The sequence below is a fragment of the Artibeus jamaicensis genome, unplaced genomic scaffold, assembly GCF_021234435.1.
Source record: "Artibeus jamaicensis isolate MK-2021 breed Jamaican fruit bat unplaced genomic scaffold, CSHL_Jam_final contig_477, whole genome shotgun sequence".
In the NCBI taxonomy this organism is placed as follows: domain Eukaryota; kingdom Metazoa; phylum Chordata; class Mammalia; order Chiroptera; family Phyllostomidae; genus Artibeus; species Artibeus jamaicensis.
The window spans coordinates 7,341,811-7,353,805 of NW_026521854.1; the positions used below are offsets into that span (position 1 = coordinate 7,341,811).

The 11,995-nt window shown below is 54.1% G+C and overlaps 1 protein-coding gene across 2 annotated transcripts; it reads right to left on the minus strand.

Moving 5' to 3' along the window:
- Positions 1-875: 875 nt before the first annotated feature.
- On the minus strand, positions 876-7,243 carry LOC128627848 (F-BAR domain only protein 1-like). 2 transcript variants are annotated; one of them, XM_053668048.1, is made up of 8 exons: positions 5,988-7,241; positions 5,734-5,842; positions 4,865-5,020; positions 4,431-4,563; positions 3,815-4,014; positions 3,140-3,195; positions 2,604-2,768; positions 876-2,207 (listed from the first exon to the last, which is right to left on the minus strand). In XM_053668048.1, exons 3-8 carry the CDS (start codon positions 4,987-4,989, stop codon positions 2,185-2,187), a joined length of 702 nt encoding a protein of 233 aa, XP_053524023.1. In that variant the 5' UTR covers positions 4,990-5,020; positions 5,734-5,842; positions 5,988-7,241; the 3' UTR covers positions 876-2,184. The 2 variants fall into 2 exon arrangements, with proteins under 2 accessions (XP_053524023.1, XP_053524022.1); XM_053668047.1 differs by having other exon boundaries at positions 2,114-2,768; positions 5,988-7,243.
- Between the last annotated feature and the right edge of the window lie 4,752 nt (positions 7,244-11,995).

Genomic DNA, 11,995 nt, shown 5'->3' on the forward strand with positions numbered 1-11,995 from the left:
ATTACTTGTTTAAGAGGTCACACCTGGGCTACTCACCAAGTGGGGTGGCCCCAGGCAAGTGACCTAATGCCTCCGGGCCCCACTGTGAGTTTGGGCTTCCCAGGTGTAGGAGCTGGGGAACCATAAAAAGCCAGCCGGCTGCCCTGGCAAGTCAAAGGGTGTCCCATCCTTCCCCCTGGCCCATGTCACACAGCTCTGCATGTCCAGGCAGCTAGGGGCCCACGCTTCACAAACACCTTCTGTGTTACAAGATACCGAACCTCACTTGTGACCCGAGAAAGCCAAGCCAAGCCACTGAGAGGTGGTGATGAACAGTGTGTCCCCAGGCAGGGGCCCATGACATGGACATGGCACCCCAGACACTCAGTCACATAGGACCAGCAAAGGGACCGTCTGGGGGGTCCTAAGACCACTGAGAGTACACACGGGCACGCCTGCACCCACGCACGTGTGTGCAAAGACTGGGGATGGAGGTGAAGCACCCACAGGGTCAGATGGTTGATTCTGGCCCCTGGGGGGGCTGAGGTTCCCCCCAAGGGGACCCAGCAGAGGGGCAGCCAGGCAGTGGGGTGGGCCGCCTCCACTGGCTCCGAGGTCCTGTTGGCGGCAGGAAAGTGTGTGGCTGAGCAGTCGGTGCCTGAGACGCCCCATTTACTCTGGGCTGACTGGTGCCCCGCCCCCATCTAAAAGCAGTGTTGGTGTGCACTGAGCTGCCCCAGCAAGACTGCTCCCAACTACCCAGACAGAGACACTGAGGCACAGCCAGAACCCCCTTTTCTGTTTGTTTTTCAATATTTCCATTTATTTATTTTTCGAGACAGGAGGAGTGAGGGAGGAAGGGGAAGAGAAATATCGAGGTGTGACAGAAGCATCCATCTGTTGCTTCCTGCCCACCCCAACCAGGGTTGCTGGGACCTGGCCCGCAGGCAGGCATGTGCCCTGACTGGGAACTGAATGAGTGACCTCTCTGTTTGTGGGAAAAGGCCCAACCCACTGAGCCACACCAGTCAGGGCCCCCCTTCTCTCTTTGGAAGGTAGGGGGTGAGGATCAGAGACCACAGGCCAAACCCCTCTTCCTGACTCCCACCTGGCCCCCGCTTGGTCCCTGGCATCTGCACAGCCTGAGGCCCAGGCATGCAGGGTCCTCACTTGTCCATTAGGACGCAGGACTTTCCACTGAGCTCAGACCTGCTCCCCGCCAGTGTGCTGGTGACCGGGCCTGTCCTGGGCCCCAAGCAGGCCCCTTCTCGCCCACCTGCACTGAGGCCTGCCCCCACCCTAGCTCCCATCACAGAAAAGCTGCCGGCACTGCTGGGGTGCTTCTCCTGTGCCAGGGTCTTGTCAGAGTGTGAGACCTCCCCTCAGCCACCCAGTGGGGTGAGTTACAGATGAGGGAACTGAGGCCCAGGGAGGTCAAGTCACTTGCTCAAAGTCACACAGCCACCAAGCAGGCTCTAAAGCCAGGCTTTTGGCTCACAGCCCTCTGGCTTCCAAGAGCGTTTTCCCACTCACAGTCGGCTCCTTACTGCCTGGCATACAGTGGGTACTCAACTGGTGTTCATGGACTAATTGCTGTCTCATGGAACTCACCATGTCTCGGCATGGGGTGCCCATCTGCAGCTTGCAAACTCTTACTCACACCTCCAAGCCCCATTTAGAATACCCTCTCCTTTGGATGTCTTCCTGACACCTGCCTCTGGGTTCCTCCAGTCCTCCTTCCTTCCACCAGCCCAGCTGAGTCCATGGGGCTGGGGGAGTCCATGGGGCTGGGAGTGTCCGTGTCTGGCTTGCTCTGTCCTACTATCACTGTTCACAGGCTAGGTGGGAGGGGGTGGGGTGACAGGGAACATTATGGATGTTAGATCTCCCCCGGGCATCCATCTTCTCTTCATCTCCTCTCTGGTGATGGGAAGGAAACTTCCAGCAGCAGGAAAATTATTTTATTAGAAAATAAAGTGTTTATTCAAAGAACATTAAAAGTCCAAGGACCTGTGTGGGAATTGGTGTGAGCGGGAGTGAATCTCAGGCTCAGCCAGGCTGGGCGTGGGGCTCCTCTCCACAGAGTCAGGGCCTCGGAGGAGGCCAGGTGCTGGCCCCTGGGCCCGGCAGGCAGGCAGGGGCCAGTCACCCAGCACCAGGACTAGGTGCAGAGCTGGGCCCAGCGGGCCGGTCAGCCTCCCAGGCTCAGCAGCTCTCCAGATACATTCCTGGGGGGGCAGGGCCGTGAGTGGGGAAGGTCACTTGTTTCTACCCTGGGATCCCCCAATCTTCCTCAAAACACCCATTAACTCACTGGCCCATGGACCCAGCAGCCCCTTGAGGGGGCCCGAGAACCGAGTGAGTGTGTCACTGTTGTGGGGCTTCAGGCTCCAAGCCTCGGATTCTTGCAAGGACACCCACCCTCCAGGGGACAACCCAGAAACGTTCATCTGCCTTCTCCACCCCTCCCACTGGGATCTTGCCCACCCCTCCCTGCCTGGGACGCCCCCATCCTGGGTCTTCATACCCCGATACCTACCCATCCTTCCCGAACGCCCCAAATGCCTCCCACAACTCCTGCGCCCTGGCTCCCAGGGGCATGGCAGCAGCAGGGTGGGGCATACCTGTGGCAAACCTTCTTTTTACCAGTGACATGCGGTAGCCACTGCCCACCAGCTCCAGGTCCACGCCGGACAGAGTGGCCCCTTCACTGGTGAACTGAGCGGCCACGGGGCTGGGAGTGCTGGGCCCTGAGCGTGGCTCCCAGCTGGCAGACAGGCGGCCAGAGCCTGGGGAGGCCTGAGGTCAGCTGTGCCCCATCCCTGACCCCAGATCTTCTGTGACCCAGGCTCCTCCTTGGGCCCTCCACCCAAGTCCTTTGACTTGTGGCCTCTCTGCCCCTCTGACCTACTCTTGTGCCCCTGAACTCTTGTCCTTTGGCCCCATGAGACTCTGTGTGGTTTGTAAAGGAGTCCTGCCTCAGGGCCTTTGCACTGCTGTGCCCACTCCCAGGGGGCCTCTCCCCCTGCTGCATCAAAGCCCTTCCGAGCCCGCCCACAGGCCCACACTTCCCTACCCCAGCACATCCCCGATCCTCTGCAGTTTAAATGAGCCCTCCCAGGTGAGCCCTCTGAGCCCTCACATATAACCATGAACTCACCCCCTGCCTCGGACACATCTGGAAGCTTCCATAGGAACCGCTTCTCCTCCAGGTTCCTGGCATCAAGAGAGAAGCTTGGTGAGTCTACCCCAGAGACAACATTTAGAACCCAGGGTTCCAGCTCAGTCACCTCTCAGCTCCGTGACCTGAGCAAGCCACGCCCCCTCCCTGGATTCCATTTCCCCATCTGTGAAACAGGGGTGGGGTGTGGAGCAGCTGCTCCCCAAGCGCCCCACAGCTTTTCAGCCTTTTTAGATGGTGTGCATTTGGTCCTATATATCTGGCTTCTCACTCGTAGGTTCTATCCTTGACAAAAAAACATAATGCGACATTGGGCTGGGTTCAAATGGTGCTGTGACCTTAGAAGAGCAATTTAGCTTCCCTCCCCCCACGTGTCCCCTCCGCAAATGGCCATGATGGCAGTCTATGCCTGGAGCGACTGCTAGGAGCCTGAAGCTAATGAGTGTATGCAGAGCCCGTGGGACACACCTGACAAGGAGGCAGCTCTCCATGCCAGATAGTATTACTGTTAATAACAGCACTCCCGGGTGTAAGCAGGGTGAGCACACAGGGACCCGTTAGGTCCAGGGCGGACCGTTAGTTGCTTCATCAGTGGGAGGTTTGGGGACTCAGGGGGCACTGCTGAGCCTCTCCCGGCCTTCCACGTGCCCTTACCAGATAGCGGCTGGCTGCAGGTGGACATTGGTCACAGGCTCCCCCACAGGCAGCAGGACCTGGACATTGGTGAGTGGTGTAGGCACAGCCGTGGCACCCGGCCGGTAGCTGTATTCCACCGAGACCTGAGTGAGGGTCGCCTCACACTGCCAGTGGGCGCTCAGCTGCAGAGGCACACACTGGGGTCCCGGGCGGGAGAACTAGAAAGAGTGAGAAGAGGGGAGAGACACAGACTGGGCCATGCCGCCCTGCCAAGCCACACTGTCAACAAGCTGGGTCTGCCTTGCACACACTGCCCCAAGAGGCCCTTTCCTGCAGACTTTGCAGATAGGAGTCTGCATTGCATCACACTCCCAGCAGAGGGCAGGAGCGGGCCTCATGCTAATAAAGTCTGTGCATGGGGCCAGTGTGGAGTCCTGGGAGGGGCGCTTCTAATTGGCATAATGATGTCATCTGCACTGGGAAGCCCAGCTTCCTACTCTGCTTGCCCCACCACCATTTACTCTCTGCCCCCCCCCCCCATCATTCCTTCCTGACCCTAACACTAACCCTGCCCATCCTCACACTCCCCTGCACCATGCCCTCCCTGCCCCTGCATCCCATCCACCCAGCCCACCTGGTAGCGCAGCAGCACCACGTTGTAGTAGGAGGCGGCTGGATTCTGCTCTGCCTGGCGCTGCAGTGCTTCTGTCAGGGCTGTCATGTTGAGCCAGAAGTCTTTGGTCTCAGGGTCAGTCTGGGAGGGGTCACTGCAGACACCCCGAACAATCACTCCCACACTCAGAAGAAGCCTTCTCAGGGTCCCCAGCATCCCACCTACCCCAAGGGCTTCCTAAAGATGCTGATTTTCTGGGTCACCTTGGGCCCAGCTAAGTGTGCTTGATGGAGAAGCAAAGGAGGGCAGGAAAGTGAGGTTCAGAGATGGGCAGGGACTTGACCCAGGGACACACAGCAAATTTGGGAGGCAGAGGAGGAAGTTACAGCTGGGGGGTTTGGGCCCCCACTAGCCTCTGGGACCCCGCGTTGCTGACGCCCACCTCCCAACAGTACCTGAAGAGGAGATCGGCGCTGGGCTGGAAGTGCTCGATGGGGGCCGTGTGCACCAGGCGGAAGCTGAGGACGGGCGGGGGTGGGGTCCCGTTGAATACACGCACGATGCCCGCTGGGAAGGTCATGGTCAGCTCCCCAGTTACTCGTGCCAGGCAGCTGGGTGAGAGGTGAGGAGACAGGGCTTTGGCTCAGGGCTCCTCCCCGCACCTCACGGCCCCTCACTCCTGGCTCCACTGTAGCCCGTGGCTCCCTGGGTCTGCAGAAGCAGTAAGGCCCTCACTATGCCCAGCATCCTTACCCCCCACCTCCTCCCCTTGGGTCCCTGCCTGGATAGCAATCCAGGCACCAGGCAGAAGCCACACTGGGCTGGTGGAGGCAGGAAACCTCCTTCTCTAGTTCTTTTTTCCCCTAGGCCACAAGGAAGCTCATAGCGCATGCTCAGTTTTATAAAAGTCCTTGGATTGGGTTTTGGGTCTAATGCTCTTTCTCTGCTTGGTTTGACATGAAATTCTTTTCTTCTGGACACTGCCCCCAGACCATGCCTGGTCCCTCAATTCTCCCTTCAGCCACCCCCTCTGTGGCCCTGGTCTCCAGTCTTCTTCCCTTCAGGTTGGTGCCCACAGCAGCGTAGGAGGACTTGCTCTGCACTTCGGACACAATAATGCCCGGCCCTGCTCAAACACCCTCCGTGGCTCCCCTGGCCCCGAAGGAGAGAGGTCTGGCTGCTCAGCTCAGTGTTCCTGGCCCTTCCACACTAAAAAGGGTCAGGAAACATACCTCAAGTCTGTCCACGCTGGAACCCAGGCGCCCAGCCCCCAGGGAGCCCTGTTTGCCTCTCACTGTCTGCACTGTGCCCCGGCACCACGTACCTGGGGCTGTGGCCACGGAAGTAGGCATGGACGTACTCGGTGAAGACGGTGGCCACGGGCAGGGCATCCTGGGAGCCCAGGACCACAGGGCTTGGGCCCCGGGAGATCCCTGGGGGTGCGGGGAGGGAAGGAGGGGCAGACAGAGAGTGAGCACGGTTTTCAGGCTCCAAACCTATGCTCTGCCTCTAGGGCCTTGGTCGTATCCCTGAGAGCACACCCAGAACCAGAACGGAGAACGTGAGAATTACACCTACCGTGACCTGTCTGAGATGAGAAGCTGGAACGTTCAGGGTTGGTGCTGGGGACTGAAGAGCCCAGTGGGGAGGGGCTCAGGGAATGAGACTGGAAGGGAAGGAGTTGGGCTGGGCTGGGCTGGGAACACCCAAGCAGCCCTGTCCTGAGGCTGAGCCCGGAAGCAACCCCAGCCCAGCTCCTGCCACGCCCCCTCTCCCTACCAGCTCCCCATTGCTGCCCAAGAGGGGGCAGGACACCTTCCTGGAGCGGGGCCTCCGGGGTGGGGCTGCCAGGCCTTCCATGGCTGTAAGGTCGGCAGGTGCAGGCCTCGGCTCTGGGGAGTGAGTGTGACAAACACGTGGCTGAGAGGCTGCCCTGGGCCTCTCGGGCCTCCCTGGCTTGGAACTCAGCCAAAAACTGGGAGTCGGACTATTGTGGGGAGACCCCCTGGTGGTCTGAAGTGCTGAGGCTACTAAGACGCCAGACAAGACCACAGGCACCGTCCACAACCCCGAGCCCACCAGACACCAGCCTGGTGGCACAATAGGAAGTGAGCTCCCTGTCCCTGGTGGAATCCTAGCCAAGGCCTGGATGCTCAGAAGGCAGGTCCGATACAGGGGGATGTGGAAGAGGGTTGTTACCTGACACCTGGAGCGTGTATGGGTGGCCTCCAACCCTGGCCCACACCGAGGCCCACCCTTGTAAGTTAACTAACCTGGTGTTGACACCCAGATTCCCCTTGCTCTCTTGCCTCCCCGGGGTCCCCTGCTCTGCTGTCCCCTGCCCCCTCCCACCGGCCGTCCAGGGCACATTCCTCCTGCCTCCAGGGTTGCTCCAGAGCACTGTGGACATGCTCACATTGTGGATCATTTCCTGGGGTGGGGCCGCCCTGTGGCCCTACTGTGGTGACCAGTATCCCTGGCCCTAACCCACCAGATGCTAATTTGTCCCCATCCCCCCAGAGGAGTCAATCAATTATCAGTGGTGACCTTGCTGGGTGTCCCCTGGGGGCAGAACCAGCCTGGCTGAGAGTCACTGTTCTACAGTGAAGCTCAGAGAACTCAACTCGTCTGCACTCTGGGTCCACGCTCACCCCCTTGGACCCTCCCTTGAAGCAGCTCCAACCAGGCAGGGTCTTTCTCTAACCGCGGCAATGCCAAGCACCCCACTACCATCGCTGGGGACCTCATGTGGTCACAGCCCAGTTCCTCTACACGTGAAGGGGACTCCACTCTCCCCACGTGAGCTCCAGGAGCCCGCTCCAGCCTGCTCTCCTCCTCCCTCCACCCTCTAGCCCTGCCTCAGCTCAGCCTTGAACCATCTCCTTCCCTCTGTTGCCTGGTGCCAAAGGCCTGGGGACATCCTCCCTCCTGTCCCTCCTTCTCCCTGTCATCAGTCTGTTGGAGCCACACCAGCCTCCCCGCTGTTCCTCAGGGGTCTGGCGGGTCCTGCTGCGCTGCCTTTGCATAGGGAGCGCCCTTCCCCCACGAGCACTTGGCTTCACTAGTCCTCTATCTCGGGTCACAGGTCCCTCCTCAGGGAGGCCCCACCCTTGGGAGCCCTCATCAGCTACCTGCCACCTCCTGCCTTGTTACATATTCATTTTATGGGTGATTTTAGGGAGAGAAATTGTGTTTCAATGGAAATCACAACGCCTAATTGTCACCCTCAAACTGCATTGGATCCTGAATTTTCTAGTGTCCTTTGAAACTAAAGCTTCATTTTTCTTCCGTCCTTTGAATTGGAATCATTGAGAACTACTGATGCAGTGTCAACCATACAGTGTCACCAGAGACATTTCAACTACAGATAAAGAGGACCTAGCAGATCGTCATGCTGAATTTCATTCCAGCAAAAGCCTTGCATTTGGAAGTCTTCTCATCCAACACTCTTGCAGATTCAGAACTGGTTCACGATTTGCTGTGTTCATTAACCTTTGTGTTCTTCCTATTTTCATAGAGTGCACACCATGACCTTATTTCCCCTAGTTGCTTACTTACACAGTATAGGACTCCCTTTAGAAGCACACCAGCATCACCACCTCTTGAAATGAGACTCAGTGGTTTGGGTGAAGGGACTTGTTGTCAGGACTAGATGATTGAATTACATACAACCATTCCATATCAAAATAATGATGCTCTGAGGATTCCAGCCTACCTCTACTTTGGAAGAATCAGCTCACAGCCTCTCTGTTTGAGTCTCAGACCCCATTCCCTTGTGTCCCTTAGATCAGCAGGAAGAGACTTCCACACCTTACATGGCAGGAACACACATGACCTTTGACAGCAGAAAGCAGTTACTGATAAGAGAATTTCCTCCCTTATCACCGCTAAAACATTTTAGGGATGAAAGTCTCTGAGGGGGGAATGAGACAGGATAGTAAGAAGCTATGAAATTTCCTGGGCCAGTAGGATGGGAAACTGAGACAAGAAAAGGAAAGAAAGCCAAACAGTTGAAGCAACTTACAGCCCGCTGGTGAATCACAAGACCTTGTCTCCCCCAAGGACACTGGGGAGCAAATGGTTTATACCTCTCCTCCCCTAACCAGGTAATACGTAGCTTTGCTGGCCATAAACCAAAGGTGTGGGGGAAGAGAGGATTGCCAGTGTGGAGGGAGGGGTAACAGTTGAACAAAGGGAAAATGCAGAGAGTTTGGGAAAAAGCTCTGTGACTCCCCTTTCAGCTATCCGGCCTCTTACTCTCAAGAAAAATAGCATGTCAGTGCTCCTCCCCAGGAATTTCCCTCATATGAACTTACTTCTGAAACCTCCAGGGCAGGTGGATTTAGGGTTTTCATCGGCCACCTTGTCACACTGCTGACATGTGACATTAATTAAACCACACCTATATCCAATCCCTCTCTACTTTTTGGCTGAGTGATGACAGGCAGCACAAGTGCCAGACACCATTGCTCTCTGGTTTCAATTCCTGGCAACTCCACCATGATGGCTTTGGGGCACTCTGTTCAGGGGAGTCCTACAGTTTGCCTGGACAGGGAAGCCCTAAACCTGAGTCAATATCTCAAGCAGCTGTCTGGCAATTCTGCTGAGGGAAATGTTTGGTCCCAGGACCTTGGTTCTTCCCATTTCCCCACCTGTCAGAAAGAGATTGGATTTGTGCTCAGAAAGCTTGCCTTGTTTCTGTCCTTTGTCCATCTGGTGGTCTACAGACCAAATCTGAGATAAATCGACATTGTACTGAGATTTATGTAACAAATACCTGGTAAGCAGTGTCTCCGGGGAGTCAAGGACTCCACAAGGGGTAGGTTCCTGGTGTGTGTAACCAGGAGCCCCTGCCTATCACTCCAGTTCTTTGTCCCATCTGGGATTCTGTAGGAATCAATAGGAGCCGCTCGCTGGTAGGCACAGATCAGTGAGAAGAAAAATCTCAGCTCCCCAGTGCGGGATTTTGCTGGAGCACTCTTCCGACTTGGTTGTATAAATTTTTGGTATTATTAGTTTTTCTAGTTGCATACTGCTTTTTTTATTGTTTTAAGATTATAATTATACACAGCTTACCTATCAGGATAAAAAAGTAGGGAGGAAACAGCTCTTCCTTCCTTCCAGTTCCGGGGGTCCCCCTGCCTTGGCTCCTTTTTGTTTTGGGTTTTTTATTTTATTTTTTTAAATTTTTATTTTTTTAAATTGATTATGCTGTTACAGTTGTTCTATTCCCCCCTTCATTCCCCTCCACCCTACCCCCCCCATCCCCACCATTACCCCCCTTTAGTTTATGACCATGTGTCTCAAGTCCTTTAGATTCTATATTTCCCATGCTATTCTTGCCTCCCCCGTCTATTTTCTATCTACTGTCTATGCTACTTATTTTCTGTACCTTCTCCCCCCATCTCCTCCTCCCACTCCCCTGTTGCTAACCCTCCTTGAGATCTTCATTTCTATGTTTCCACTCCTGATCTAGCTGTCCTTTTAGTTTGCTTTCGTTTTAGGTGTGGTTGTTAATAACTGTGAGTTTGTTGTCCTTTCACTGTTCATGTTTCTTTAACTTCTTTTTCTTAGATAAGTCCCTTTAACATTTCATATAATAAGGGCTTGGTGATGATGAACTCCTTGAATTTGATCTTATCTGAGAAGCACCTTATTTGTCCTTCCATTCTAAATGAAAGTTTTTCTGGATAGAGCAATCTTGGTTGTAGGTCTTTGGATTTCATGACTTGGAATACCTCTTTCCAGCCCCTTCTTGCCTGTAAGGTCTCTTTTGAGAAATCTGCTGACAGTCTGATGGGGACTCCTTTGTAGGTGATTGTCCCCTTAGCTCTTGCTGCTTCTAGGATTCTCTCCTTCATTTTAATTTTGGCTAATGTAATTATGATGTTCCTTGGTGTGTTCCTTCTTGGGTCCAACTTCTTTGGTACTCTGAGCTTCCTGGATTTCCTGGAAGTCTATTTCCTTTGCCAGATTGGGGAAATTTTCCTTTATTATTTGTGCAAATAAGTTTTCCACTGGTGGCTGTGCCTTTCCCCCTTCTGGTACCCCTATAATTCGGATGTTGGAGCGTTTAAAGATGTCCTGGAGGTTCCTAAGACTCTCCTCATTTCTTTGAATTCTTGCTTCCTGACTCTTTTCTGTTTGGCCATTATTTGCTTTCTTCAGGTCCACTCCATTGATTTGAGTCCCAGTTTCCTTTTCATCGCTATTGGTTTCCTGTGCAATTCCATTCATTTCAATTAGTTTTGCCTTCATATGTTTCTCTAATTTGTGGCTATAATCAACCAGTTCTGTGAGGATCCTGATGACCAGTGTTTTAAACTGTGCGTCTGAGAGTTTTGCTATTTCTTCATCGCTTAGATCTATGGGCTCTGGGGCTTTGAGAACTTGTGACATTTTTGGTCTGTTCTGGCCCTTTAAATGTGAGAAGCGGTGCCTTGGACTCCCACGTCGCTGGTTTGTGATGCTGTATGTGGGGGCGTGGTCAGAGCGGGGGAAATGGCGGTATCCTCTACTGCCGCTAGCCGCGGGGATGCCGGCCCCGGTCCATCCGCCCACTCCTTCGCCTGTCAGCTCGTGCACAAATAGGCGACCACAGTCAACACGCAGTACTGCTTCCCCACTATCTCCTCCGCAGTCACTCACCTGGTGGCTTGCTCGGTTGCTCACTAGGTCCAACCCTGCGCCTGGATTCGTGCGTCTGGGTTCCGCGCCTGAGTCCGTCTGACCGAGTCCTCCTGTGCAACCCCCCACCAGCCGCTGGTTTCGCCCCTTACCGGTCAGGCTGAAGAATTTGTTGTTAACGGACTTCCGAAAAGTTCAATTTTCTGTGTTCTGGCTGTGTTTTCTGTTGCTAATATTTAGTTGTCCCTAAACTTGGTTGTGTGAGAAGGCACGGCACATCCACCTATACCTCCATCTTGGCGGAAGTCTCTGTTTTGGGTTTTTTAAATATATTTTATTAATTATGCCATTACAGTTCTCTCATTTCCCCCTCTTCATTCCCCTCCACCCTGCACACCCGGTCCCACACCATCCCCCCCCCTTTAGTTTATGTCCATGTGTCGCAAATTCTTTAGATTCTATATTTCCCATACTATTCTTGCCCTTCCCCCTGTTTGTTTTCTACCTACCATCTGTGCTACTTATTCTCTATACCTTCTCCCTCCTTCTCCTTCTCCCACTACCCTGTTGCTAACCCTCCATGTGATCTCCATTTCTATGGTTCTGCTCCTGATCTAGCTGTCCTCTTAGTTTGCTTTTGTTTTAGGTGTGGTTCTTAATAATAAGTGTGAGTTTGCTGTCCTTTCACTGTTCGTATTTTTATCTTCTTTTTCTTAGATAAGTCCCTTTAACATTTCATATAATAAGGGCTTGGTGATGATGAACTTGACCTTATCTGAGAAGCACTTTATCTGCCCTTCCATTCTAAATGAAAGCTTTGCTGGATAGAGCAATCTTGGTTCTAGGTCTTTAGATTTCATGACTTGGAATACTTCTTTCCAGCCTCTTCTTGCCTCTAAGGTCTCTTTGGAGAAATCAGCTGACAGTCTGATGAGAACTTCTTTGTAGGTGACTGTCCC

Bases quoted from the DNA above. Each gene is read 5' to 3' on its own strand.
- LOC128627848 (XM_053668047.1), bottom strand. From the start codon at position 4,989: ATGACCTTCCCAGCGGGCATCGTGCGTGTATTCAACGGGACCCCACCC. The intron at 4,564-4,864 runs GTACTGTTGGGA...GGGTGTCTGCAG, and splicing joins AGCGCCGATCTCCTCTTCAG to TGACCCCTCCCAGACTGACC. The intron at 4,015-4,430 runs GTGGGCTGGGTG...CACTCTTTCTAG, and splicing joins TGGTGCTGCTGCGCTACCAG to TTCTCCCGCCCGGGACCCCA.